General features: G+C 41.0%; 1 protein-coding gene across 3 annotated transcripts; it reads right to left on the reverse strand.

The window, feature by feature from the left end:
• Window positions 1-13,309, reverse strand: hnf1ba (HNF1 homeobox Ba). Of its 3 annotated transcripts, none has more exons than XM_019277822.2 (10): window positions 12,631-13,309; window positions 10,752-10,951; window positions 10,266-10,533; window positions 9,955-10,178; window positions 5,009-5,163; window positions 3,813-3,939; window positions 3,543-3,725; window positions 2,878-2,996; window positions 2,509-2,553; window positions 1-645 (listed from the first exon to the last, which is right to left on the reverse strand). In XM_019277822.2, the coding sequence occupies exons 1-10, from the start codon at window positions 13,011-13,013 to the stop codon at window positions 625-627; spliced, it is 1,725 nt and encodes a 574-aa protein (XP_019133367.1). In that variant the 5' UTR covers window positions 13,014-13,309; the 3' UTR covers window positions 1-624. The 3 variants fall into 3 exon arrangements, with proteins under 3 accessions (XP_019133367.1, XP_019133362.1, XP_019133374.1); XM_019277817.2 differs by having other exon boundaries at window positions 2,472-2,553; XM_019277829.2 differs by lacking the exon at window positions 2,509-2,553.
• Between the last annotated feature and the right edge of the window lie 10,978 nt (window positions 13,310-24,287).

The raw sequence follows: 24,287 nt of genomic DNA on the forward strand, positions 1-24,287 counted from the left end.
TCTGCTCACGTGCGAGATTTGTGTGAGCCGTCTGCGAAGGTGTCCGAGGAGCTCGCCGCGAGTGACTCGCCTTTCATTTGCAGCCTTTCCGGCAGAGGCTGCTGCTGATTTGTCTCTGTTAGTGTCAGTGTGCCTTCATATTTCCACCTTTAAATCACAGCGTAATATATAAGTTGTCCCAGAACCTTCATTCAGGTCCACACACACACACACACACACACACACATAGTTTATGAGCAGTGTTTGGGTGCTTGGTTTTTGTTCCGTTGAAAAGGGGGCTTTAGAAAAATACTGTTTTCAAAGATTGTGTAAAAATCATACATCCTTGTTGATCATTTGTGTGCGACTGATGGAGGAGAATCCAGTCCAATCCTCACGTTCAGGTGCTTTTTTTTAAAAATGTATCTTTATATATTTTATTTTTTCTTTCCTCCATCCCCCCCCCATTTCTCATCATCCACCTCCTGGCCCACCGTCGTCACTCTCCTCTCGTTTGTTGACTGACTCATCATCAAAGCCGCGCCACGTTTGCCGGGTTATTAAGAGTTGTCATGGTTACAGCGGTGAGAGGGTGGAAAAATGTGCCTCCGGTTGCCGGGCGCCGAGGAAGTCAGATGGACGCTCTCACCAAGCTTGAAGAGGACACTGAAAGGGAAGAGGAGGAGAGAAATGTCAGACAAAGTAGGCCTGTGTTACATAAAACAATAAAAACAATCTGTCCGGTAACACAGGTATATATGGTAATGTGCATCTTTACCAAGGCTGGGAAGTGTGTCAGATTTAAGGGCTCTAATTACAGAATATAATGTAATAACTCATTAGTGTATAATCACCTCAAAATAAGAATAATTATGTTGCCTTATGTTAATTATGTATTGTGTTACCTTAAATGAGACTTTTATATCTCAAACAAACTAAACACTGCCTCAAGAGATAGAGAGATTTTCATGTTTTTCATGCATGTTGTTGCTTTCTCTTTTTCACTAGGAAGGAGAGGGTGAGATGAGGGGGTTGAAATCAGCGAATATACAGCTAGATGTGGACCTTTAAGTACATTTAACACTTTTTACTGGGTCTAGTGATGTATTTAATGCTACCTTATCCTCATTATTTGTATTTATTAGTTTGATTTAACAGTTAAAGTTACTTGTCAGGTAAAGATTGTAAATAAAAAAGACATCATATATTTATAAAATGTGATGCATTCTTGTAGGTTAAACTTGTTATATGCTCCAATAATTACTGGAGTATTTATATTTTCTGGTATTGCTACTTTTACTTAAGTAAATGATTTGAATCACCTCTTCACCTTTATGTGCCACACCTGACTAAATACACTCCTCATCCCTCTTCCCATGTCTCCATTGAAATACTCTTTTCTTTTTTTTTTTGGGATTGTTTGTGGAATTTATTTTTGTCCTGCCTCTCCATGGGTTGGAGGCAGGTGACCCTAACGTGACCCTGCGGCCAGCAAACAGCTTCACCTGATAAAGACTGACCCGCAGCTAAGACTTTGAGTCATTAGACGACGCCAGGCCTCTAAAGCAAAAGGTGAGTTGTTGTTTTTTAAACAGACTCAGGTATAATGGAGGGTTCATGGTAAACAATGAGTGTTATAAAAGCCTGAGTATGTTGGTCGTGTCATGAGAAGAAGGCTGCCCCGGCCAAATAAAGTCCTGATAAGAAAATACCTGGGAGAGCCTGCTGGCTGATTGCTTTCTACATAAACGGGTTTGTTAAATACCACAGGGTGATGAAGCCAAAGTTACCACCAGTACATGAACTCTAATATTAGTACTTTTTACTGCTGGGGCTTGTTTTTCTGAGTGCAAGTTAGTCATAATCGATTAAAAAGTCAAAGAAAAAGGTTTTGAAATGCCTAAATCTGATGCGTATCCACCACAGAGGATACACCGTGCTCTCAGCTATCATCCCATCAACCCATCAGTCTGTCAGTAGCAGCTCGGCGGTACGAGCGGCGCTCTGCCTCAGCGTGGGAAATTGAGCGTGTGAAAGCACCGTGGACAACATTTCAGGCTAGAGCGATCACCGAGAGCAGGGAGAAGTAGGAAAGAGGAAGAGGTGTAATTACTCAAAAAAACAAACAAACAAAAAAAAAAAAACACCACCTCCACCTCTACTTCCAACCCATCTCATCTCCAGCCTCACTGTAGCATGGAGGAAAAGTAGCAGGACGCAAAACTCCCTGAGAACTTTGATTAACAGCGGGGCTCATTTCCTGATCGCAGAGGAAAGTTAAAGGAGGTGAGGCGTTCAGGCTGAGGGAACAGGTGATTGATTAGGCGGCTGTTTAAGAGGAAATAGAAAATCGGAGGAGTATACTATCCATATATCTGTCTCGTCTATTAGTTTGGAGGCGTATAAAAGCGTTTGAACATCGACAGCAGCCCCAAACAAGTAAGAGAACTAAAATATTTGATTTGTATGCGATTTTCTGTGATTTTACTTACTACTTTAAAGTGACTGAACTGATGAAATTGTATTTACCCAGGAGAGACCCCCGAGTTGCACCATCTTGTTTACAGGAGCGTCCTAATATGACAGGAATTAAACAAGTCAACACACAATCATAACACACTTCTCTAAGTCGTGATCTAGTTCCTGCTGTTAGTGTGTGCTCAGATTGTGTTGTTTCTCTCAATCAGAATAAGGTGAGGGTGATTTCTGTGTCAGATTGTTACTCTTTGATTGCAAAATGTGAGAATTATTCCAACGACATCTTAAATTTACTGCTGATTCACATGCAAGTACTTTGCATTGACTTTTTCCAATCTAAAACCCACAGTGGCAGGCAGACAGAGGTGAGCGCATGCTTCTAATTTCAGCCTCTGGGTTGTGATATGGCAAAAGACTCACCGTCTTGCCCGAGGACATGGAGCTGAGGGTGCTGATGCTGTTGGTGTCCGTGACCACCATGGCCGAGGAGAAGCGTGACGGATGGGAATATTGCGGGGGCTCTTGTTTGTGAGGATACACTGCAACGGAAATCAGAACGATGATTAGTTACACGCTTGTACTCGAGGTTTTAGATGCTCATGAGATATGAAGTGTGACATGTTTATGTTGAGCTTAAATCCTGGGAAATGTAAGATCTGATCTAGAATCTAGTATTTGTGGAGTTGAGCTTTCGCTTTCTCAGTTTGGAAAGCAGCAAATGGTTCCTCTTCTCTCGCCTTATGGGCAGAGATGAGTCCATGAATGATGCCAAAATTTAAATTTGAATTTAGGGCAAGAAAATCAAATCTAATAGATGATAATAGGGTGGATATAGTGTTTATTTAGGCTGCATTTTGCCTCTTTAGCTCCCTGTACAGCTGATAAAACTCACTAGTTCCCAGTGTGGATTAGATTGCCTCCCCTAAAGGATTCCTAAAGTTAACGTGAGAGGTCAAGAGTTGACTTCCAGCATAGAAGATAATCAAAAACATTCTTCCTCTCCATGAAGGAGACTCAAATGCTAACACAACGCTTTAAAAGCACCACAAAACGTTGAGCTTGGTGTACAAAGAAGTGTTACTGACTGTGTGAGTGTGTGACGGTAGCCATGAACGGCTGCTGGCTCATGTGGCTGGGGGACTGCTGCATCAGGCTCTGCTGGTGAGGGCTGTGGAGCTGCTGGGAAAACTGCACCGGCTGCAGCGCTGCGAGACTTCCCGCCACGCTGTTGATCACTGGCACCGTCTGAGACTGCGACGTGTTTAAACCTTAACGAGAGACGGGACACAACTCAGTCAAACCATGTCACCACGATGAGATAGATAATATCCTGTGGAGGGACGTGGAGGACTTACTCTGTGCGATGGCCATGACTCCAGATAGAGGCATGATGAGGTTCTGTGTCTGCTGATGGCTGTGATGGGAACTGTGGATGTTTGTCAGCGTGCTGACTGGAGGAAGTCCTCCGCCTGAACCTGAAATCTGGGGAAAGGTGAAGGAAATAAACACAATTACAACACTGTTTTATTGCTGTAATATTTATACTGCGACACTCCAACGTTACGAGAGTGTTTTGAGTATCTGCTATGTAAATTCATATAAATGTATTTTCAAACAGATGTTGGCTGCTAAACAAACAACGGACATAAATGTTGACTTAGTTCAGATTCTTTTGTACAACACCAGGATTGTGTAACTCCACTCATACATGGCACACAAGCAAATCCAGATAAGAAAGGAAAGAAATCGTACGTAAAATGTCGTGCATGAGCAATGACTGTCCAAAACAACATCTCTGCATGTACAGTAATGGCTATCTGTACTCCTGTTTCGAGGGGCTGTGTCTATTTGACTAATGGCAGCTGCCCACAGAGCACAGATGCACATCTGCAGATAAGAAACTGTCAGCTCTGACCCGCTGCACAACACACCGCTTGCCCACGCTGTGGTCATTTCATATAATGCTGCTCCGAAAGGCAGAAGTAACTTTATCCAACAGGGAAGTCAGTGAACAGTTTTGAATATTTCAGTTACCCGGAACAAGATAAGTGGTTCAAAGTGAGTTTTTGTGTTGTGGGAAAAAAGGAAAATGTTCACAATAAATCAAATATCAAAGGTATTGTTGCACCACTACTCAAGAGCTATAGATCCATGTGCAGCTTTCCTTGTCACTGATCAAATATTGGACTAGGGCAGAAGGGAGAAACAAAAAAACATCAGGTACAATCAAATGTTGGCGTCATTTCTCTGGCAGAACAAGTATCGCTCCACCTGTGGCTCCTCTCTGCGAGGCATTTAATCAATAAAGAATGTTTCTTTGTCAGGTTTATTGGCTGAGAGATGGACGTGCCTGGCGCACTCTGGTGAAGGCTGCGTGTCAGGTCAGCCATGGCCTGCCACCTTCGGCTCCACCTTCCAAACAGAGGAGCACAATGTGCCACTTGTTGGCTCTTGCCGGTGGGTCCATGGGAGACGAGGTTCAGGAACCTGCTTTGTACGTTTATGCTAAACGCAGGCTTATCTAATCTCAGGCCCAGGTGTGTTCACTCACCATCTTAGTCTCAGGTGACATCAGACCGTGGCTGTGGTCCAGTCCTCCCGGAGACACCTGCTGGAGCACCGACTGGCTGGACGGCATCGCGTTGCTACTGTGGTGACTGATGGTGGTTGAGGAGGTGACCTCACCGGGGCCTTGGCTGTAACGCACTGAGACAGAGACAAACAGACAGTTAGTTTCACTTATTTTCACAGCTATAACAGTTACACAGGGCAGAGGGATACAGTAGCGTCGGCCTCGTTCTTCACTGAGCGACACATGCTGTCGCTCCAAACCAGCCGAGCTCACCTGCTCTTTGCCTCAGACGGCGGAGGACAGAGCAAACAAACACACTGACCCGACCACTGCTGCTATCTGCGCAGCTCAGCCAAGGCCATGAACTGTGTACACCCACTCACTACAGAAAAACTCCCACCGGCCTCTCCGATCAGCACACAAATGCTACTGATGATGTCTGCAATTACGTCAGTGTGAAGTTTACCAGCAGTGAAAGAAGTACTCTGATCCAAATACCAAAGTAAAGTAAAAGTACAGCAACAAAATGTATTTAAAGTAGATGTGGCCATATTGTAGCTGGTTGAGGTCCAAACCTAAAGGTCAGGTCACCTCCAAAAGGTCACAATATAAATCTAAAAGAGGACACATAAGAAACAAAGTTCTGCTGCAAATATTTCTCTAATCTTTGATTTCTTTCATATTGGATCATTTTACTTCTTTCAAGATGAAACAAACCATCTGAGAAGTGTATTTCATGAGTTTATTGTTTGTTTTTTATGTAAAATCTTATTCAGTTTTGATAGTTAAATAGAAACTTCTTGAAACTAAAGCTGCCGGATAAATGTGCAACATTTCCCGCTGCCAAGTGTTAGAAAATGAAGCGTGCAAGTACTTTACTTGAGTAAAAGTACTTGGTTACTTTCCAGTGAAGTGAAGCTGCGGTGAAATTAAAATTTGTCTTCCAGTGCCATCACTTAATTCCATGTCTAGACTTCTTGTTGTCTCTCACTGGAGGCCCAAAGGAATGCTTCACCCCACCGCAACCGACAATCAAATGCCTGTTTGCCAATGCAAGGCCCCCTCTGATACCAACAGAGTAAACATTACACAATTACAAACAATGTCAAACACATTCTTATCCTGTGGTCTCAGCCCCACACAGACTCCCCCCCCTTCCTCGCTCACTGACAGTGTAGAGACAGACTCTGTTTGCGCTCAGATCTCCCATCTTTCCCCGAGCGCCCTCCGTCCCTGACCCAAGTGTGTCCGCCATGAACGCCCCGCTGAAGTCGGTCAGACATGACAGGAAGCGTTGATATGCAGCCATTTTGAGATAAAAAGAGAGGAGAGGCGCTGACACTAAATGTGACCAATGAGGGAGGGGGGGCATTGATTTCTTGTCACTGCTGGAAACTGGAACAGGATGCAATTTTGCTTCAGGTGTCGGTGAAATCAGGTTGTCTTTGAATTATTGGATAGAGTCGTGTATAGTAACAATCTTGCATAAGATACCAAACATTTAGAGCAATAATTTGACATTTTGCAGAGTGTTAGAGCACATCTTGCACAAAAAACAAAACAGGAAACAGTAAACTACATTTTCATATTTAGCATACAAACAAGCATGTTCCTCATCACGCTGAACTGTTCGCATACTTAAAATACAGATGCCGCAATGTCTGAAGCAAAGCCACAGAGCCGTATTTCATCCCCTGAAGTACCTGTCCTCCATTTTGTTCAGCTCACAGACTTCATATTGTCTTCTTGAACATAGCAGCAACCCCACAACACTCCACCATGCCTTGTAAACACTGCCGCAGAACAATAAAGCACTCCATTGGACTCATGACCCCCATTGCCACACAATAGAAGAGGACTCATAAAAAGGCAGTTATCTCGGTACTGGACGACCTCTTAAAGTGTCAGAGGGAGAAAAGGATGCTATTCAGGCCGGTTTTGTTTCTTTGGGTTCGGGCAGTAACTCTAACTGCAGGAAACTTCTACGATCTGAGCTAAAAGACTCTCTAAAAAGCTAAAGTGGGATGGTTTCTACCATTACTGGATGGTTGTGCTCTGGTACGATGATGAAACAATCCATGAAAAGCTGAAGGAGTCCTTCAGGAGCACGGGGAGGGCGAGAACTTCAGAAGGGGAGTGGTAGCAAGGATCTTCAGCAGGTTTAAAAGGCTCTAGCTCCCTGTGTGACCCATGTAATATCAAAGCCTGCCTCCCCAACCCCAGGCAGTGCTCATTGTAGTGGCCCTGCATATGACAGACCTCCTGGGTCTCCGCAGGACGTATCCAGTCTCTCTTCTTTGTGGCTTGCAGAGCAGTGGAAAGTGCAAAGCTAGGCCATCCTTTTTGTACGTGTGTGTGTGAGTGTGTGTGTGTGTGTGTCCTGTTTTAAAGCTACCCCGAGGTGGCGGAAAAAACCCACGGATAAGCCCCCCTGCTGCTGTATCTCATCTGGAACTTCTGAGTCTGCGAGTTTTGTAACGTGCAGAACGACGATGCAGCTCATCTTAGTCCAGATTCAATTTCACGGTGACTTTAGCTGCCAAACTACCAGCAAGGGGAAGAAGTACTCAGATTTTTGATTTAAATAAAAGTACCAATAATCTAAAAATACTCAATTTCAAGTAAAAGTCAGGCATAAGTAAGAATGTATCAAAAAGGCTCCTATCATTAAAATATTATTACATCTTACTGTTGTAGCTGATTGTGGTGTAGCTAGTTTAAACTACTACATATATATTGAGGTAGTTTGGAGCAGTGGTTTCCAACTCGAAACAAAATAAATCTTAAGGGTTGTGAGATGATAAATGGAGCAGAAAATAAATATTTTAAAAGTCAAAAGTATGAGATAATAAACTATTTAAACACTCAAACAAAGTAACTTAATACTGTATATTAAGTATAGGACATGGATAAATTAGTCGTTTCTTTAAATTATTTTTGCAATCTAACATTTGCAAACATGCATTTGTAAGTTATGATTTATTTAACTAACTTATCAGTGGAGATCAATGCCTCAAAGTAAAATGCCGTGAATAAGAAGACGGATTACTCGAGCTCAGCAAACGTTATTAGCGGATGAACAGTAAGTAAATATTGCGTCGGAAAACACAGGTGTGTGCTCGTGTACAACTAGCTGACAAACTCTGTAATCTGCCTGAGATCAGTTTCATCCCCGAAAGTAAAAAAAGAAAAAAGTCACAGATAGACAAACTGTTCGCTGTCTATCCAGTCGTGACCAAGCGGCCAACGAAGTGCAACCGAATCAATAAAAACTCCCAAAGTAAGAGAGAGGCTTCTTTGATCTGACCCAGCAGTGACCTCTCTTGTATGACTGAAGGTGCGGCGACGGTGTGAGGAGGGAGTGGGTGGGGGGGGTGACTCGCTTTATCTATAGGCGAAGAAGGGGTCATCAGTCCTGTCTGGCCAGAAAAGAGCCAATACCCCGGTGGACAGCTCCTGCTGCTTCAAGTCTGCACCCAGCCTCAGCAACTATACCAATGCCCATAAAGGTGATGGGGGGAGGCTTTAAAATCAGTCCTCCTCAAGGCCCAGCAGAGATAAATGAACCTAGGTTACAGTCACTGCAGTCTTCTAATACACCGCAGACAATGGGACCTCCTGCTGAGGTAGAGTATAGAGAGTAGAAGTCAGAGGAGCCCCTTATCAAAGGCCTGGGAGATGTAGTAGCAAAGGATTTTAATTGTCCATTAAGCATGCATAATACAGGCCGTGCCCTAGCAACGCAATGAGACGCCCCGCTGGGATATTATTGTCAGGCCAGGGGCTGACACTGAAAAACAGCTGATGCTGTCGGCAGGATGCCAGCAGGACACCTTGTAAGCAGCCAGCTGAGGGGTTTCTTAGGGGGAACAAAGTGCTTTTTCCGCCATTGCTTGCACCGACCCTTCCCTTCGGCAACCTTATCGCTGACCCCTCTGGCTTTGCAGCCTGAGGTCAATGCCTGGTCAGGTGTTCTGAGCAATAAACAGACAATCCAACCCGTTTATCAAAAGGTAAAAGAGCAAGCCGAAAGACAAACAAGTGTGTTTTCTCCTTCAAAGCTTCGCCCTCGTGTTCGAACACGAGAGGACAACAATAGGCTCCGAGTGAGTCTCTCAAATCACAGTTTTATGGAGGGTGAGTGATGGCACGGAGGATAAAGCTCCGCGAGGCCTATCAGCTTTTGTTTTTACGTCGTATACACCAGGTAGACTCAGTCAATACTAATTAGTCCAAACGCAAACATCAGGTCAGGGTGAAATGGTCAGAGCTATAACACACGCCGTTTCCTTGTTTTGGGCAACTCTCCGAGCAGAGTCATTAGCAACCTGCAATCGGGTGGGGGAAATGTGGAAATGACGGCGTTATGTAGAGGTAATGTGGATCTGTCTGTCCCCCCCTCCCTGACCCTGGCCTGACCCAGGCCTGTCACAGGATTGCTGCCCTTTGTGTCATGCTTCTCCATGCTGACTTTGGAGTGGAGATTGCAGGTACAATGTGGATTGTTCTCAGTGTGTTTTCAAAGATCAGAATAACAATGGCATTTGCTCAGCTCACTCACTCACGCTCATTGATCACTTGCCCCCTCTTTCTCTGCCTCTCTGATCACATCAGCTGAGCCTCTGACGTTTCTGACAGCATTTTCACACCCAAGAAAAACAAATCATCCACATTTTTTTGGAGCAAACGCCTCGAAATTTCTCCGTAAACTGACGGTAGCTCACATTTTTACAGGTATTCTGTCACCGGCTATGTGTTATTTCCCAACATAAGCGATGAATCTGCCATGTGTAACATTTAAAGGGAGGTGTTATGTGTTAAAAAATTACTTTTGTGCCTACACAAATTGCCTCAAGCGATGTCACTTGAGTCATTGTGGGTATTGTAGGCACCATGAATAAAATTGTGTGGATTGTGGGTCTTACTCGGAGGCGAAGCGCTGGTCTGTGGATGATGTGGCGAGCTGTGTGACAGCAGAGGGTTGATGCTGTGTGGCGGCACGGTGATGGCGTCCATGGCCAACTTCTGTCTGAAGGCTTCCTCTTTACGCCGGTTGGCGAACCAGTTGTAGACTCGCACTTCTGTGACCAGATTAGAGCCGAGGCCCTGAGCTTTGGACGGGGAGACGCCTCTCTGAAGACACTCAGCTCTGCAGGAAAACAGACATACAAGGTCAAACATTGTGGTTGAGGTGACTTTTTTCTAGTAAAGTGCAGGACGGTGTCATGTTTTCTACCTGTTGCACTCTTCTACCAAAGCTTCCCGCTCCTCCTTGCTGGGGTTCTTTTGCCGTTCATAGGCCTGGTACAGGATTTGCTGGGATGCAGGACCCCATTTGAAACGATTACGTCTCATTTTCTTGCTGGAGGGTTCGCTGCCGACGTCGTCACCAGCCTGACCCATGCCCTGACCGGACGGGTTGAACTCTGGGAAAAAAAACACCGGATCCTGATTGCCTTTGTCTGTCATATTGTTGCCAGAACCATGTACTGCCTGGTTGAACTCTGCAAAATAAGAAGAGGTAGATTCAATAAAACTGTTACAGCGAGAGGAAAAGTTAGTCACACATCATGGCAACTTCTAGCACAGGCCTACAGGTGTAGGTGCATGATGAGGAAACATCCAATCCAACTTGATATCCAACCAAATAAAGTACAGTGCTCCTGCCAACAACACATTACAGGCCGGAGCCAAGCTGTGAGAAACTCAAATATTAACTTACGTCGGAGAATTTCCCGCTGTTTCCTGACATACCAGGTGTAGAGGGCCGCTCGCTTCTGTGTTTTCATGGGCGTGCCTTTGTTGAGGTGCTGGGAGAGGTGAGACTGGTTCAGGCCTGTGATGTCCACCACCTCCCGTTGGGGGATGTTGTGCTGCTGCATGTAACCTTTGATCATGCGGGCAGCACGCCATGGATCCTCTCTGGGTTCAGGAACAGAAAACAACACTCGTTACACCGCTGAACGACATACAGGCAGCTTTTAGAGGGAAGTGGTAAAGAGCAGAATCAGCTTTACTCGGATTTTATGAGCGAAATAAAAGTTCTTTCATCATGATCATCAAGGTTTTTGTAGTTTTGTTGAAATAAAAGTTTGTATTCAAACCCACAGATATAAAAACGAATCAGATCAAGCACAACTTCTTCCTTTTACTTTAGCTCCACTGTTTCAAGGCCTCACAGAACAGACGACCCGTTTATCATTGTTGCCCGTTCAATAGGCTGTAAATATTTTCAAAGGTTAGTTCAAGTGGATCCAGACAGGGTTGAGAAACTTGGACTTAGTATTTGTCGTTTCAGTTGGTGTGGAAAGAGATTAGGTTTAAATAAAAGTCATAAATCCACATTAAAGTTAAATTAATTATCTGTTATCTGACACATGAAACAAAACTTAAAAAAAATATAAAATAACTATGAACCTTTAGCTCACTCAGGAAAAAAAGAAAAACCCAAAACCAGGTGATTAATCAACAAAACTTCTGAAAATACTCAAATAAAAGGATTATTGAAGTGTATGTGCCATAAAACAGACACTATATTTTTTTAATTTTCTAAATTAAAAAAAAAAGTGTACAGATATTAATATCGAAAAAAGGTGAAAACATTTTAAATAAATGACATGCCTCGTGTCGGTGTTAACTTTGTCTGCAAATATAAATCTTGCATGTAAAACTTGCGTGTTCTTACCTGCAGATTTCGCCCTTATACGTCCAATTATATTTTTTTTACAGTAGCAGCAGCACGAAAAGTGTCAGAAAACAGCCGCAGCCTATACAATCAGAGATTAGCAGGTCCAGACACACTGACATCGGTAATTATAGCAAATCTACACACGTCTGTTTGTTTTGGAGAATGTGGAGGCCTGCATCTAAAGTCTGCGGGTTAAGTGGGAGATGTTAGTTTATAACTTTTGACAATGAATAACCAGATCTCCATTCACTCTAATCACACGCCACTGTGTATCTTTCAGTTGATGATTTATAGAATAAAATTAATAATAACTTGACTACACGTGGGTTAGTTTTGATATTCTTCCGGCCTCAAATATTAGTTTTACAGTGAATATCAAGAGGTGATGTGTTTACTGATACACTAATAAACGGAAAAAATAAAACACTTTCAATTAAAGGTGAATAATCTAATTAAACTGTTTCTTTATTTTATTGATTCTCGTTGTTTATTATTGTGAATGTTTTTTTTTATGAAACGTGTTAATTATTTTTATTTTAAATCCTAAATTCAGAGTTGGAGTTGTGTTTGTTCACTTTATCCTCTTGTAACTGGATTTTTTTTTATCTTCACCCAGAGGTGAAGTATAGTTAATAACAAATAGCTCTAAGTTCAGCTGATATTTTCCAAAGGTAAAGAAATAATAATCCATGTGGATAATTAGTAACCAGAATGAGAAAACCGAGCCGTGGCGGGTTATTTTAAAACTGTAAACAAACCGTGGGAAGTGATTTTTAAAGTTTTAAAGTTCATTTTTATTTATTTTAAAGGTTTTAAACTCAGTATTTGGAGCGCTGATTAATTTGTATTTTAACTATGTTTTAATAAGTTTGTAAACTTTTTAAATGAAGTCAGATTTAATAGAAAAACTCACGCCAACATGCGCTCCACCTCCGCCCTCTGCTCCGCGGCCTCCTCCGTGTTCAGCGACTGGAGCTCCTTCAGTATCGGTGGCGTGTCGTACTCGTCCCCGTCCTCGGAGCCCTCGTCCCCGGACAGTTTGCCTTTACTGTGACCGTTGGTGAGCGTGTGGAAGACGGGCTTCGAGTCGACGTCCGACGCTCCGTTCATCTTACCGCTCTGCGGAGGAGCCGGCGACATGGGCAGACTCTCCAGTTTTACTCCAAAGCTCGGCGGGCTCGGGTCCATATCATCCAGGGCCTGGATCAGAACATCTTTGGTAACTCCTGAGTCCAACAGGGCGCTGAGGAGCTCCTGCTGCAGGGATGTCAGCTTGGATACCATTTTAGAGAACATTAAAAACACAACATAGGCCTGCTGGGTGCGCGTAAAAGCGCAGAGAGGAGGAGAAAAAAAAAAGAAGAATAGAGGGGAAATATTAAAACAAATATAAAAGTTCCTCTCTTGTCCAGTTGTTGTGGGGAGTTTTCAGCTGCTGACACCTGCTCCGAGAAGCTGCTTCACTTCCCTGTTGAAGGGGAGGATGGAGCTACTTTGCCATGATGCTTTCAGAGAGCAGGGGGATATACAACATGATAATGAGTGGGCCGGCTGATGGGAGCCTTATGTAAATCCGCAGAACACGGCCCGCTCTGGGCCGAGGTAGACATGTGTTTACACTGCTGCACTGCTGCTTTTATTGGCTCCTCTTATCAGCAAAACTTTCATGGACTTTGGACCTTGTTGTATATGCCATAAAGACTTTTAAGAAAGGCGAGCTGCACATATTCACATCGCTGGATCTAACTCTGACAGCAGTGGGTTTAATCTGAGGCCTATTTATTTCTGTTATATTCATTATTATTATTCATTTATGTTATTTGGGTGATCACAGAATAGGATACAGGTGTTAATGAGGTCCTCATTAAGTCTGTGTGTTCACTTTAATGAAGCCAAATAATCTCATTAGTTTCAGGTAAATACTCTCACATTACCATAAAGACATTTACATTTTATTACAGCATCAAGACTACAGATGATAATCAGTACTATTTCAAATATAAGCTATGTTGTAGCTACAGTTAACATCTTAAAAATGTAGCACTGAAATCTATTTTAAAGTTAAATTACCGCACAATTGTCTCTTATGTGACAATACCCTTAAAAAATAAACCATAAACCTTCAGTTCACTCAGGAGTTACAAACAAAACCTCGGTTCATCTTTTCACCTTTAGTTCATCCCAGGAGATATTCAGTGAATAAAACAATAATAAAGTTGAATTTAAGCCTTTAAACACATCTGAGGAGACAAATACGGAGGGATGGACTCACAAAGCAGGTGAAGGCGCGACTTAAAGGTTCAAATAGTTACATTTTTACTTCTTTTTTTTAGCTTTTTCCTCGAAGGTGGTTTAAATTTCATCCGGAGCTTAAATCTGCAAAACTAGATGGATTATTCACGGTGAGCTGAACTTTTTTTTCTGCATTAACTAATTCATTAATTATTTATTTTTCAGAAATGAATTCATGTTATTTAGCTCTCTTTAGTGGAAATCTTTATTAAATTAAGTGAAGTGTGAAACCAGATCAGATCTGCCACACGGAGAAGTCAGACACACTGTGTGAAGGTGTAAATGTAACTCTATAAATAAAAAAAACAAAGTGAATACAGCTGCACTGTGCAGACTGGTGTGTTCATTTAGATCTGTGTGTGCATCAGACGTTATAAAGATTAAACCAACAACATAAAGTCGTATTAATCTGTATCAAACTCATCTGTTGTCCATCACATCACTCTGCAGGTATAATACAACCTTACAAGTTTAAACACCTGCACATTGATTTTTTTAACTTTCACTCTCAGTTAAATGCTTGACATTTGAAATGACACTTAGTGGTGAAAATGCATCATAAAAATATGCATTTTCTGAAAATTATTTTGTTTTAATTTGGAAAAGGTAAGTTTACATTATGCACAGAACCTCTTGATAGATCACTGTTCCACTTCTTACATACAGACATACATGAACATGTATGTGCAGACACACAGCCCTTCAGCTTCACTTCCAGGTGTATATATTTGCATGTCCAGGTGTACTTCTGCTTAAATCTGCCTGCAGTTTTTAGCTTCAACCTTCTCACATGTGTCCATTAAAAAGTAACTATATACAACAGAACTAAGCTTATTTATTCACATCAAGAAGAGGGAAGTAGCATGAAACTTCAGTGGAGTCGTACAAAGTCTGCTCGTGTTGGGGTTATAAATTTGATCCATTTATTCCCAAAAAATATCTTTATTACCATTTTTCAAAGAAATGTCACCCATGTTGTAACATTAACTGCAACTATTAACTATTCAAATACATAAATATGGCAACAACAGTCTGTTCTATAATAATAATATTGCTATATTTTGACTTACTGTGCAGCCATAGTTCATAATTTATGTCATGTTAAGATGAAGATGACAACATCTGCTGAGAGCTCCTGTACAGTAGGTTGGTTCATGGTAAGTATTTCCATTTAATTTTTTTATACGGCAAATTATTGTCATTGTTTTTGACATATTTCTCTGATAAACTGAAAGATTAAGTGTTCTTAATTCTCCTACTTCTTAAGTAAGTTTATGATTAACGCAGGACTTTTAGTAGTAATGAAGTATTTTCACAGTGTGGTAGTACTCTTACACTTTTAGAGTATCCATTGACACAGAAACAGATACTGTGAGTTCATAAACTCCATGATTTTTGTGAATTTTGACCGAAATACTGGCATATCATGTAATTTTCTTACTAGTTAATTATAAGAGGGGGGACACATTTTGCTTTAAAATATTTTTCTCTCAGTGGAAATCAAACCACATGAAGTTATCCATCTCTCATGGTGTGTTGTAAACAAAAACAACGTGACCACAGAAGCCACTGAACTCCTCTGTGAATATGTATGATGGTTTACAACAAGGTACGTAGCCAATTACTGGTCAGACATATAATCTTTCAGTGTAGTATCAATGTGGTTGATCATTAGTAATATCCAGGATTGCCCCTAAACGTATTATTACTTTGCAGCGAGGCTTTCTTCAACACTGCATGTGTTGATAGTCAAAGTTTAACTTCTCAGAAAGTGATAATGATCATTGTAATGTAACTTTTATATGAATATAACAACTAAAACGCTGCAGTCACAATACATGGACATCATAAATAAAGTCATTAACATTGTACAGCTGAGTCTCAGTGGACAGTGTTATAGTAGTGACGTCTTATTAAAGGTACTTTTTGTTCTATAGGGACACATAAACCTGATTTCTGCCATCTTTGGGTGTCTTTGCACAGATTACACTGCAACACCTTTATCTCTACTACTGTCGTACAAAGTTTCCCTGAAGTGCACCTGAGCTGCCCTTCGCTCCACTGTGCACAGTGCCAGCCGCTGTGTTATGTGGGTAAAGTTGATAACCCAGTGGAAACAGATGAATTACAGTCTGCAGCTCCGTCACCTCTGCTGACGAGTTTATAACTCTGCAGGAGGACAGAGGGTTAATTTAAAGGTCAGATGTTGAAAGTATGTTGGTTGAAGCGGCAATCTCGGTGCTTGTGAAAAGCCAATGCGGAAATGCCAAAAACTGCAGTTCCTCAAACGTCCACTTGAGGCTGGCCACAGAAAAAGTCAGTCTCCATAAGTCCCTATGTCCAACTTCACAGCAGAAATAAACATGTTTACAGCCTGGTGCAAAAAAACAGTTTTGGTCTGTATAGCTAATTTAACCATTTCTGACAACTGTACTGAGTTTGAATTTATATTTAACTCACCTGTTCAAATTATATTAAGGCTTAAAGTTATGCATAATTAGGATTGTGGCCGCTTTGATTGACAGGTAGATGGCTTGTTTGAGCAACCAGGCGTCATTCAGCCCGCCTCAGGAAATAAACGTTTGACGTCACACATAGGTAAAGAAAGAAAGAAGCACATTTATATTTTCCACCACAAGAGTTTTAATAAATGACACAACAAAAAATGCTCCTTGATTTATAAATTGAATCTGAAAAATATCCAAAACAAGTTTTGTCAAAGCCTTTTTCAACAACTAACATAAGTATTAACATACACTGTTGCCGATAAGTGTATCTTCTGAAAACTTGATTAAATATATCAGTGAAAATTAAAACACGATTAACCTGATGTGTATAGATAGGAATAAAAAGGGGTATGTGTCTGAAAACAAAATAATTTGAACTTTATACGCACTTACACACACTTACGCCTCGTGGCACCTCTTGGGTGATTTACACTTTGACGTACATTTTTCTGGCACTTTCACATGTCTCTGTTTAAAATCTGTCAACCATTAACAACAAATAATAACAAGCAGCAAAAACAGTTTATCCAGTACACAGACCATCACCACTGTTGTGAAAGCAGCATGTGCACTGGAGCGCAGCGTCGAACACGCATTGCCCATTACGCTCTCACACTGGGACACAAAGGTTGAGCAACCAGGGAGGGGACAGGGACCATCCAGGACCAGGACAGTCCACCTGTCCCTGTCTATACCTGTCTGTCCACCTGTAGTCACGTTGAGCACAGGATATGCAATTAAAGGATAAAGATGGAGTTTGTGTGAAGCCAAAGCTTTATATGTTATTCCTTTGTGCCACAGAGCTCCACTGTTGTCCAAAAAATATTAAAAACACATAAATGAGCCACACAGTTACACTGGGTGACGTGACGTGCTGTAGTTTATCCTAAATAAATCCCACAAACATCTCACTAGAGCACAAAATGTGTTTTAATCCAAGCTGATAATAGCCTCCAACAAATGCACTATGTACTCCTGCTGAGTAACGTTTGCTCAAAACTACAGTGCCCAACATTTTTAAATATGAAAGTATATATCTGTGACTCTTTTTTAAAGATTTATGTCTTTTATAGAAACCAATAGGCTTTGGGCTGAGTGCAGCACACAGGATGGGGAAGTCAGGAAGGATCATTTGTGCCGTGGACTAACACACTTTCATCTGTTCGTGTCATTTGTTGACGATGAGAAGAACATATAACAAAAAGACAGTCATGTTTCAAGGCACAACCTTTATTTTATATAGCATTCATGTGTTATTTTCATGTCGATTATATAGCAAAATATTGTTTCTTTTGATAGAAAATTATGGAATAAAACACCAACCTTAAACGTGAAATCAACAGTACTAATGTCCTTTTACCATCATAGTAACAAAAGTTAAATTCTGGCAACCACAGCTGCCAGGTATTTACCGTAAAGGTTGTGAGGTTTCAAAATTATACACAAACGGGTGTCCGGCTCAAAGTATAAGTCCAAGGTTCCCAATGCTTGGGTTTGGGGCCACCAAAAAATGTTGCAAGATAAATATGAAAGATGATTAACAAGAATAAAAAAAGACATTTGCCTAATTGTTCTGGCTTTTCTTGAATCGTCCAGTTTTGTTGTTTCACAGTTTTACCTCTTCAAACATATAAAAACTAATAAATAAAGGTTTGGACATCAGTGCTGAGTCACTGTTTAAAATAATAATCTACCAGGTGATACACCAAAAAAGTCCCGTGTGTCCTTATTTAATCATTTAACCAAAACTTTTGTTTCTTACTTTTGGTTTTGATCTTGTTATCACTCGTCACCAGGGTCAGTGAAAGTCTTTAAATGTCACAACTAGAAATTTCAGGATGTCACATTGAAATCAAGGTGTATATTGTTATAATAAGTTATAATAACCTATACTTGTGTTACTTTACATAGATATATTTGCATTTATTTGCCTTTTCCATACGATTGACACTACACATACCATGTTTGGTTTAACTGATAGAACAATCTTACCATAGGGTCCATTTCTGTTCTTTAGTTTTCAGATGGAGTTTGTCCAGCTGTCATGATTTTGTTGGCTGAGACAGTGAGATTTAAAGGTCAAGAATCAACTGTTTAAGTTGAACATCTTTGTTATTTGTATCTATAATACAGTGTATGGTTTTCCTTGGCCTAACCAAGATCACTCCCTGAACCTGGATCCAGCCAGCATAGACCTGTTCTCTGAGTCATTTTGATACTTTTAAGTGAAGCTCCGGGGACATGGCGTGAGTACTGATGTTGTCTCAAGGTGTGCTTGGCTGCTTTTTCGATGTCTCCGCTCACCTCTTGTGACCTCTCGCTCTTCACCTCACAGCCCGGCCGGGGAACAAGACCGGAACATTTGGAAAGTGACTCAAATAAAAAGGGCAAGGGCTACATGGTGTGTGCGTGCGATTCAGGAACCAGCGGCCATGTACCGTTCCACAGACTGAGCTGGACCTTACCCTCAACCTGAACCCTCCGACCGCTCATCTCCTCTCCTCACAGACGGCTGTTTGTTGTCAAGTCCTGTTGTTACCTGAACGAAGAGGCAGACGTGTAAAAGTCCAGGATTTTGTCCTGAAGTTTTGACTTTAAAGAATAGTTTGACATTTGGGGAATGAAAGGATTGATACCACTCTTATGTCTGTACGCTAAGTATGAAGCTACAGCCAGCAGAAAGTTATCTTAGCACAAAAATGTGTAAAAATGACACGTTGGGTGGATTTAGGACTATTTCTTGGCTATGTGTAGTCATTTTCTTTTCCATTAAACTACTCTCTTACACTTGCATTACAAATGTGTCACTTTTGTCTCTAACCAGCACTTTATTCTGGTAACAACAGGACACAATTAGATCTCCCAAAAACAATTTCTTGGTAACGTGCTCCAGAAACACAGAGGTTTCTTATGAAGCTGCATGAGTCTTGAAAACACTCAAACCAGCCACTGTGTTGTGCTGTGCTGCCTCCTGTTAATCTTAAAGTGTAAAGTATTCGTTGACAGTACCTCCACCTACCATAAGGATAGGATACAGTTTTAGGTGCAAGCAGCAACCCCTGTGACTGCGAAGTAAAGTAAATAAAGTAAAAATGGCAAAAACTGCAGTTCCTCAAAGTCCACTTGAGGTTGGCTGCAGAACGAGTCAGTCTCCATAAGTCCCCATGTTAAAACGTAACTTCACAGTAGAAATAAACATGTTTACAGCCTGGTACAAAAAACAGTTTTGGTCTGTATAGCTAATTTATCAATCATATCAACTGTACTGAGTTTGAATTTATATTTAACTCACCTGTTCAGATTATATTAAGGCTTAAAGTTATGCATAATTAGGAGTGTGGCGGCTTTGACTGACAGGTAGGTGCCATTATAGATGGCTTGTTTGAGCAACCAGGAGTTCAGACCGCCTCAGTTCGCTGATGATCCACGTCTTTGACGATTCTTAGATTGACCAGAAGGCGGTCACGCATACACCGTTTGTATTCTGAGCGTGACATGCTGTTTCTAGTCTTTATGCTTTATCTTCATCTTTATCATCATACTTTCGACAACAAAATTAAGCATATTTCCCAAAATGGTTCACTGCTGCGACAACAAAATTAAGCATATTTCCCAAAATGGTTCACTGCTGCAGCCAGTTGGCTGAGATAGATGGATTTAGTTACCTTTGTACAAAGCTGGTCTAGCTGTTTCTCAGCTGACGTGGAGGTTAGCAGCATTGACCTTTACAAAGGTTGACAGTTAAATGTATAGCTTATGTATGTCAACAATACTGGTCGGCAGGAAAAATGTCTCAATCAGGAAGTGTCAGCAAGGAAATAAAAAATAAAAGACGACTCTTAGCCAGAAATTTCCATCACTGTTGTCACGTCATTAATCATGCGAATCCACTGACTATTTTATGACAATCACAGGTTGGTTTCGTGTTGCCCTTCATGTTATAAATCCATCAGCGATCAGACTTTTCCACAAGTGCTTTGATTGCGTCACTCCATCGGATGGAGCAGCAGCTTTGATCTCTATCAGCGCAATAAGATTTCATCAACACGCCCATGAATCACAAGAAGATGGCTGAAGGAGAGAGGACGACTGATACAAGTGAGGATAAGGAAGAGGAAAGTGATGGAAGACGTTGGCGTCCATCCACTCCTCCCAATTCATAAACATGACCTGTGGATGATCCTGCACTGGGAGAGCTGGGGAGGCCTGTGGCTGCCAGTTTCGTAGCGCCGGCGGTGTGTGTCACAGGGACGGTGTTGGCTCTGTCAACATGCACTGCAGCAGGGTGTGTGTGTGTGTGTGTGTGTGTGTGTTTGAGTCGAGCCAAAGACTTGGAAAAGGCTGTGTTTGCTCTTCATGCCAAAGGTGTGTGTGTAGTCAGGGATTGAGCTTTTCCTCCTCTTCTCTTTTGTTAAATCATGTCAGATCAGAGCAGCTTTGAGGTTTGGCTGTTAGTCAAGTCACGGCAAATTGGTTTCTTTCTTAGTGTTGTTTGATTACACCTCAACTTCTCACTTCTTTTCTTTTCTTTTTCTTTTCTTTTTTTTTGAGTTCCTCACAACGACAAAGCTCCTGATAAGAAATGCCAAACTGTCACAACTGATTTGGGATTTTCCATTGTGTAAAGTCACAAAGGCTCAGACATGAGAGAAAACATGATGCAGCATCTTGTTCATTAGGGCAGCACAACCCCTTGCGTCATGGACTCCCACACTTTTAGCGTAACTGAGCCGACCTGCCCCCAGATACAGCTGTCAAGTCATCTTTTTACATTCATTATAGAAGATCCTGGCTGCGATTTTAAGATTATCAGAAGAAAGAGGGGAGATATTTGACGGTGAAGGTCATGAACCCTCTACAGAACCAGTTGGGTCATCATAACCTGCACTGTAAGAAATGCCTGTAGATTTTACACCGAAAACTGCCAAACCATGTCAGTAAAAGACTGTAAAATATACCATGAAGTATGACTGTGTTCTCCTGTATACAGTAAAATACTGTCATATTTCAAAACCTTTATTTATGCGTCATTTTAAGGGAATTTACGCAGGATAATGTAGAATTTTATATTAGAGATTGTTTATTGTACGGTAAAACACTGTGATATTTAATGCCATGTTCTTTTACTGTCACGGTTTGTTAGTTTTTCACCGTAAAGTCACACAGACATTTTAAAATATGGAATAAAACGCCAACCTTAAACATAAAATCAACAGTACTAACATCCTTTTATTGTAATATTAGAAAAAGTTACACCGTAATTATTACGGTAAAATTCTGGCAACAACCGTACACATGTAAGTTCAGACATTATCGCTTGTATTTCTGCTGTAAATCTGAGTCTGGATCGTTGGATCAGATGTTTGAGTTCTGGCTTCAACAAAAAATAACCAGATTGCTAAACTGGATTGACAACAAGTAGCCAATCAGAGCCTAGAACAAAAATAACCTGTCCTGTCACATCTCCTTTTATTATCAGTGTATTTAAAACAACAACAATAACAAAAATCAAAACCCGGTACAATACTCGGAAGAGAGTATGCAGTAATTTAGCATAATATTTTAGCAATTTTTGCATACTCAGATGAATAAAAAGTTGCCAAATCTGGCAACACTGGTAGCAACAGTTCAAGTTCAAGTGTGTAGGATTTAGTGGCATCTCGCAGTGCAGCTAACGATTGCAGCCTCCTCGCCTCACCCTCTTATTCCTAGTGTGAAGGAGAAACTAGATATGCATATCATATTATATTTCTGTCCTATTCTGTAGATAAAGCCACCGTAATCTGACTCGCTGGACCGCAATAATTTGCATTTCTGACTCTTTAGGACTATGTGCTGATCATATTCAGACATGTTTCTCTCTTCAAGCCCAAAATCCACAGAGGTGAAACACAGGTACACATCTGAAAACTAAACTAAACACTCTTAAAAAACTTGGCTGTCATTGTATTATATAATTTTAATAGATGGATGAGGTTGTTTGTACACGTGTTGTGTCTTGTTCTACCTGCTTTTGTGCATTTTAGTTTTTATTCCTGACACTTTGCATCGGGTTATAAGGTGTGTTTCCTCTCTGAGGTGTCAAAGTTGAATTAATATGAGTACACTGATTGTTGTAATGGACCACGACTAAATCTAATGCCTCAGTCCTCTGTAGTTTTGTAGTTTTCTTTCTGTAATTTGTTGTCAAAGTGTACAGCCTCAGGATACCACAAGAGAGCAACAGTCCATAATAACATCATATTGACAGTGTACTCATGTGTGTTTGTTTGTAGCTGATGATACTCTCCTGGCTGTCCTCTTCCTCCTCGTCCTCCTCCCAGCTGCTGCTGCTGCTGCTGCTGTTTCTCTCTCCTGCTGGCTGGTGGTCAATATTGACTCAAGGATCGAAGCAACAGCCACTTTGTCAGGGTGCACAGGGGGGAAGACCTGCTATCTCTATGACATCAGGTGAAAACAGAAACAGGCTTCTCATCGTATGTCAGAATAAAAGAGAACTACAATAAAGCCAGCACCATTTAAAAATACTTCAAATTGCACCACAAAAATTGAAGGAAACAGCTCTTTTAAGACAAATAAGCCTTTGTGTCTCGGGTCTGCCAATAAGTTATGACAGTGTGACCGTATGCACAACACCAGGACCCGGAAACTGAAGCAGCTAAATGGGATTCAGCCTCATTTAATTACATTATTTACACCTGTGTGTGTCCTACTGTAAAACACAGTCATATTTCATAATAAAACCTTTATTTCAACAGCATTTAAAGGGGATTTATACAGAATAAGTTGTATTTTAAATGACAGACTGTTGATTATACAGTAAAACACCTTATTTTATGTGGTATTTTTTATGTCAATTATATGTCAAAACAGCTTTTCTTTTGATGATATTTATACCATAAAATATGAAATAAAACGCCAACGTATCCTCAACCTCAACAGTCCTTTTACCGTAATGTTTGATAAAGTTACACCATATTTATTACAGTTAAAAACTGAAAGGTAAGGAACAGTGTTTGTCTGTTTTTGGAAACACAGAAGAAAAAAGTTTATGTAAAAACCTAAAATAAAAAGTATGAGAGGTTCCTGCTTTCATTGATGTTGAACTGCTATATCCATTATTAACAGATAAGTAGACATAATACTGATAATACTGTAAAATATCTCAGTGTTTGAATGTAAACTTATTTTTGTGACTCTAACTTTAATAATTTATCCTTATTATTGTATTTTGTTGGATCATAAAACATCCAAAAAGCTTTGACCAACAGTTTTCTTGAGCACTAACACGAAAGGCCAAGAGGTTGACAGCGGCGTCTCCGTCAGACAGATTGACTCTGAGAAAGTAAATGAGCCAAAAAGCACACGCAGGCACATCGAGGCATGAAAAAGAGAACTGCCATCCAACGGCAGGACAAACACACCGATGTTTCTGAGGTTAAACTAGATGTTAGTCAATAGACGTGTTAGATAAATTAGCTCCTGACTGGAACAGAAAGGCATTAGTGGATTCCACACGTTTATTTGGAGTCTGTGGTTCACGTCACTTCTCTGAAATAAACCATTTATTTCATATTATCTTATTATTGAGTAGGTGCTTCCAGCTGTCCACAATCCTTCCTGTAAGCCCAAACCGTGTGCAAAGTATAAAGATGTTGCATCTCCCTACACCGATATTCCCTAGTTATGTATTAGCGACTGTTGAGCTCAACTCTGGGGAGATTTGCATGAAACTGGACATGGCTGATGAGTTCCATTACCCTTTAACACT

Source organism: Larimichthys crocea, chromosome VII, assembly GCF_000972845.2.
Source record: "Larimichthys crocea isolate SSNF chromosome VII, L_crocea_2.0, whole genome shotgun sequence".
NCBI classification, from domain to species: domain Eukaryota; kingdom Metazoa; phylum Chordata; class Actinopteri; family Sciaenidae; genus Larimichthys; species Larimichthys crocea.

What these genes read in the sequence shown, in the direction of transcription:
- hnf1ba (XM_019277817.2), bottom strand. Translation starts at nt 13,013, where the DNA reads ATGTTCTCTAAAATGGTATCCAAGCTGACATCCCTGCAGCAGGAGCTC. An exon ending in TGTCACCTGAGACTAAGATG is followed by an intron (nt 3,940 to 5,008) that starts GTGAGTGAACAC and finishes ACCTTTCCCCAG; the next exon opens with ATTTCAGGTTCAGGCGGAGG. An exon ending in TACCGTCACACACTCACACA is followed by an intron (nt 2,997 to 3,542) that starts GTCAGTAACACT and finishes TTTCCGTTGCAG; the next exon opens with TGTATCCTCACAAACAAGAG.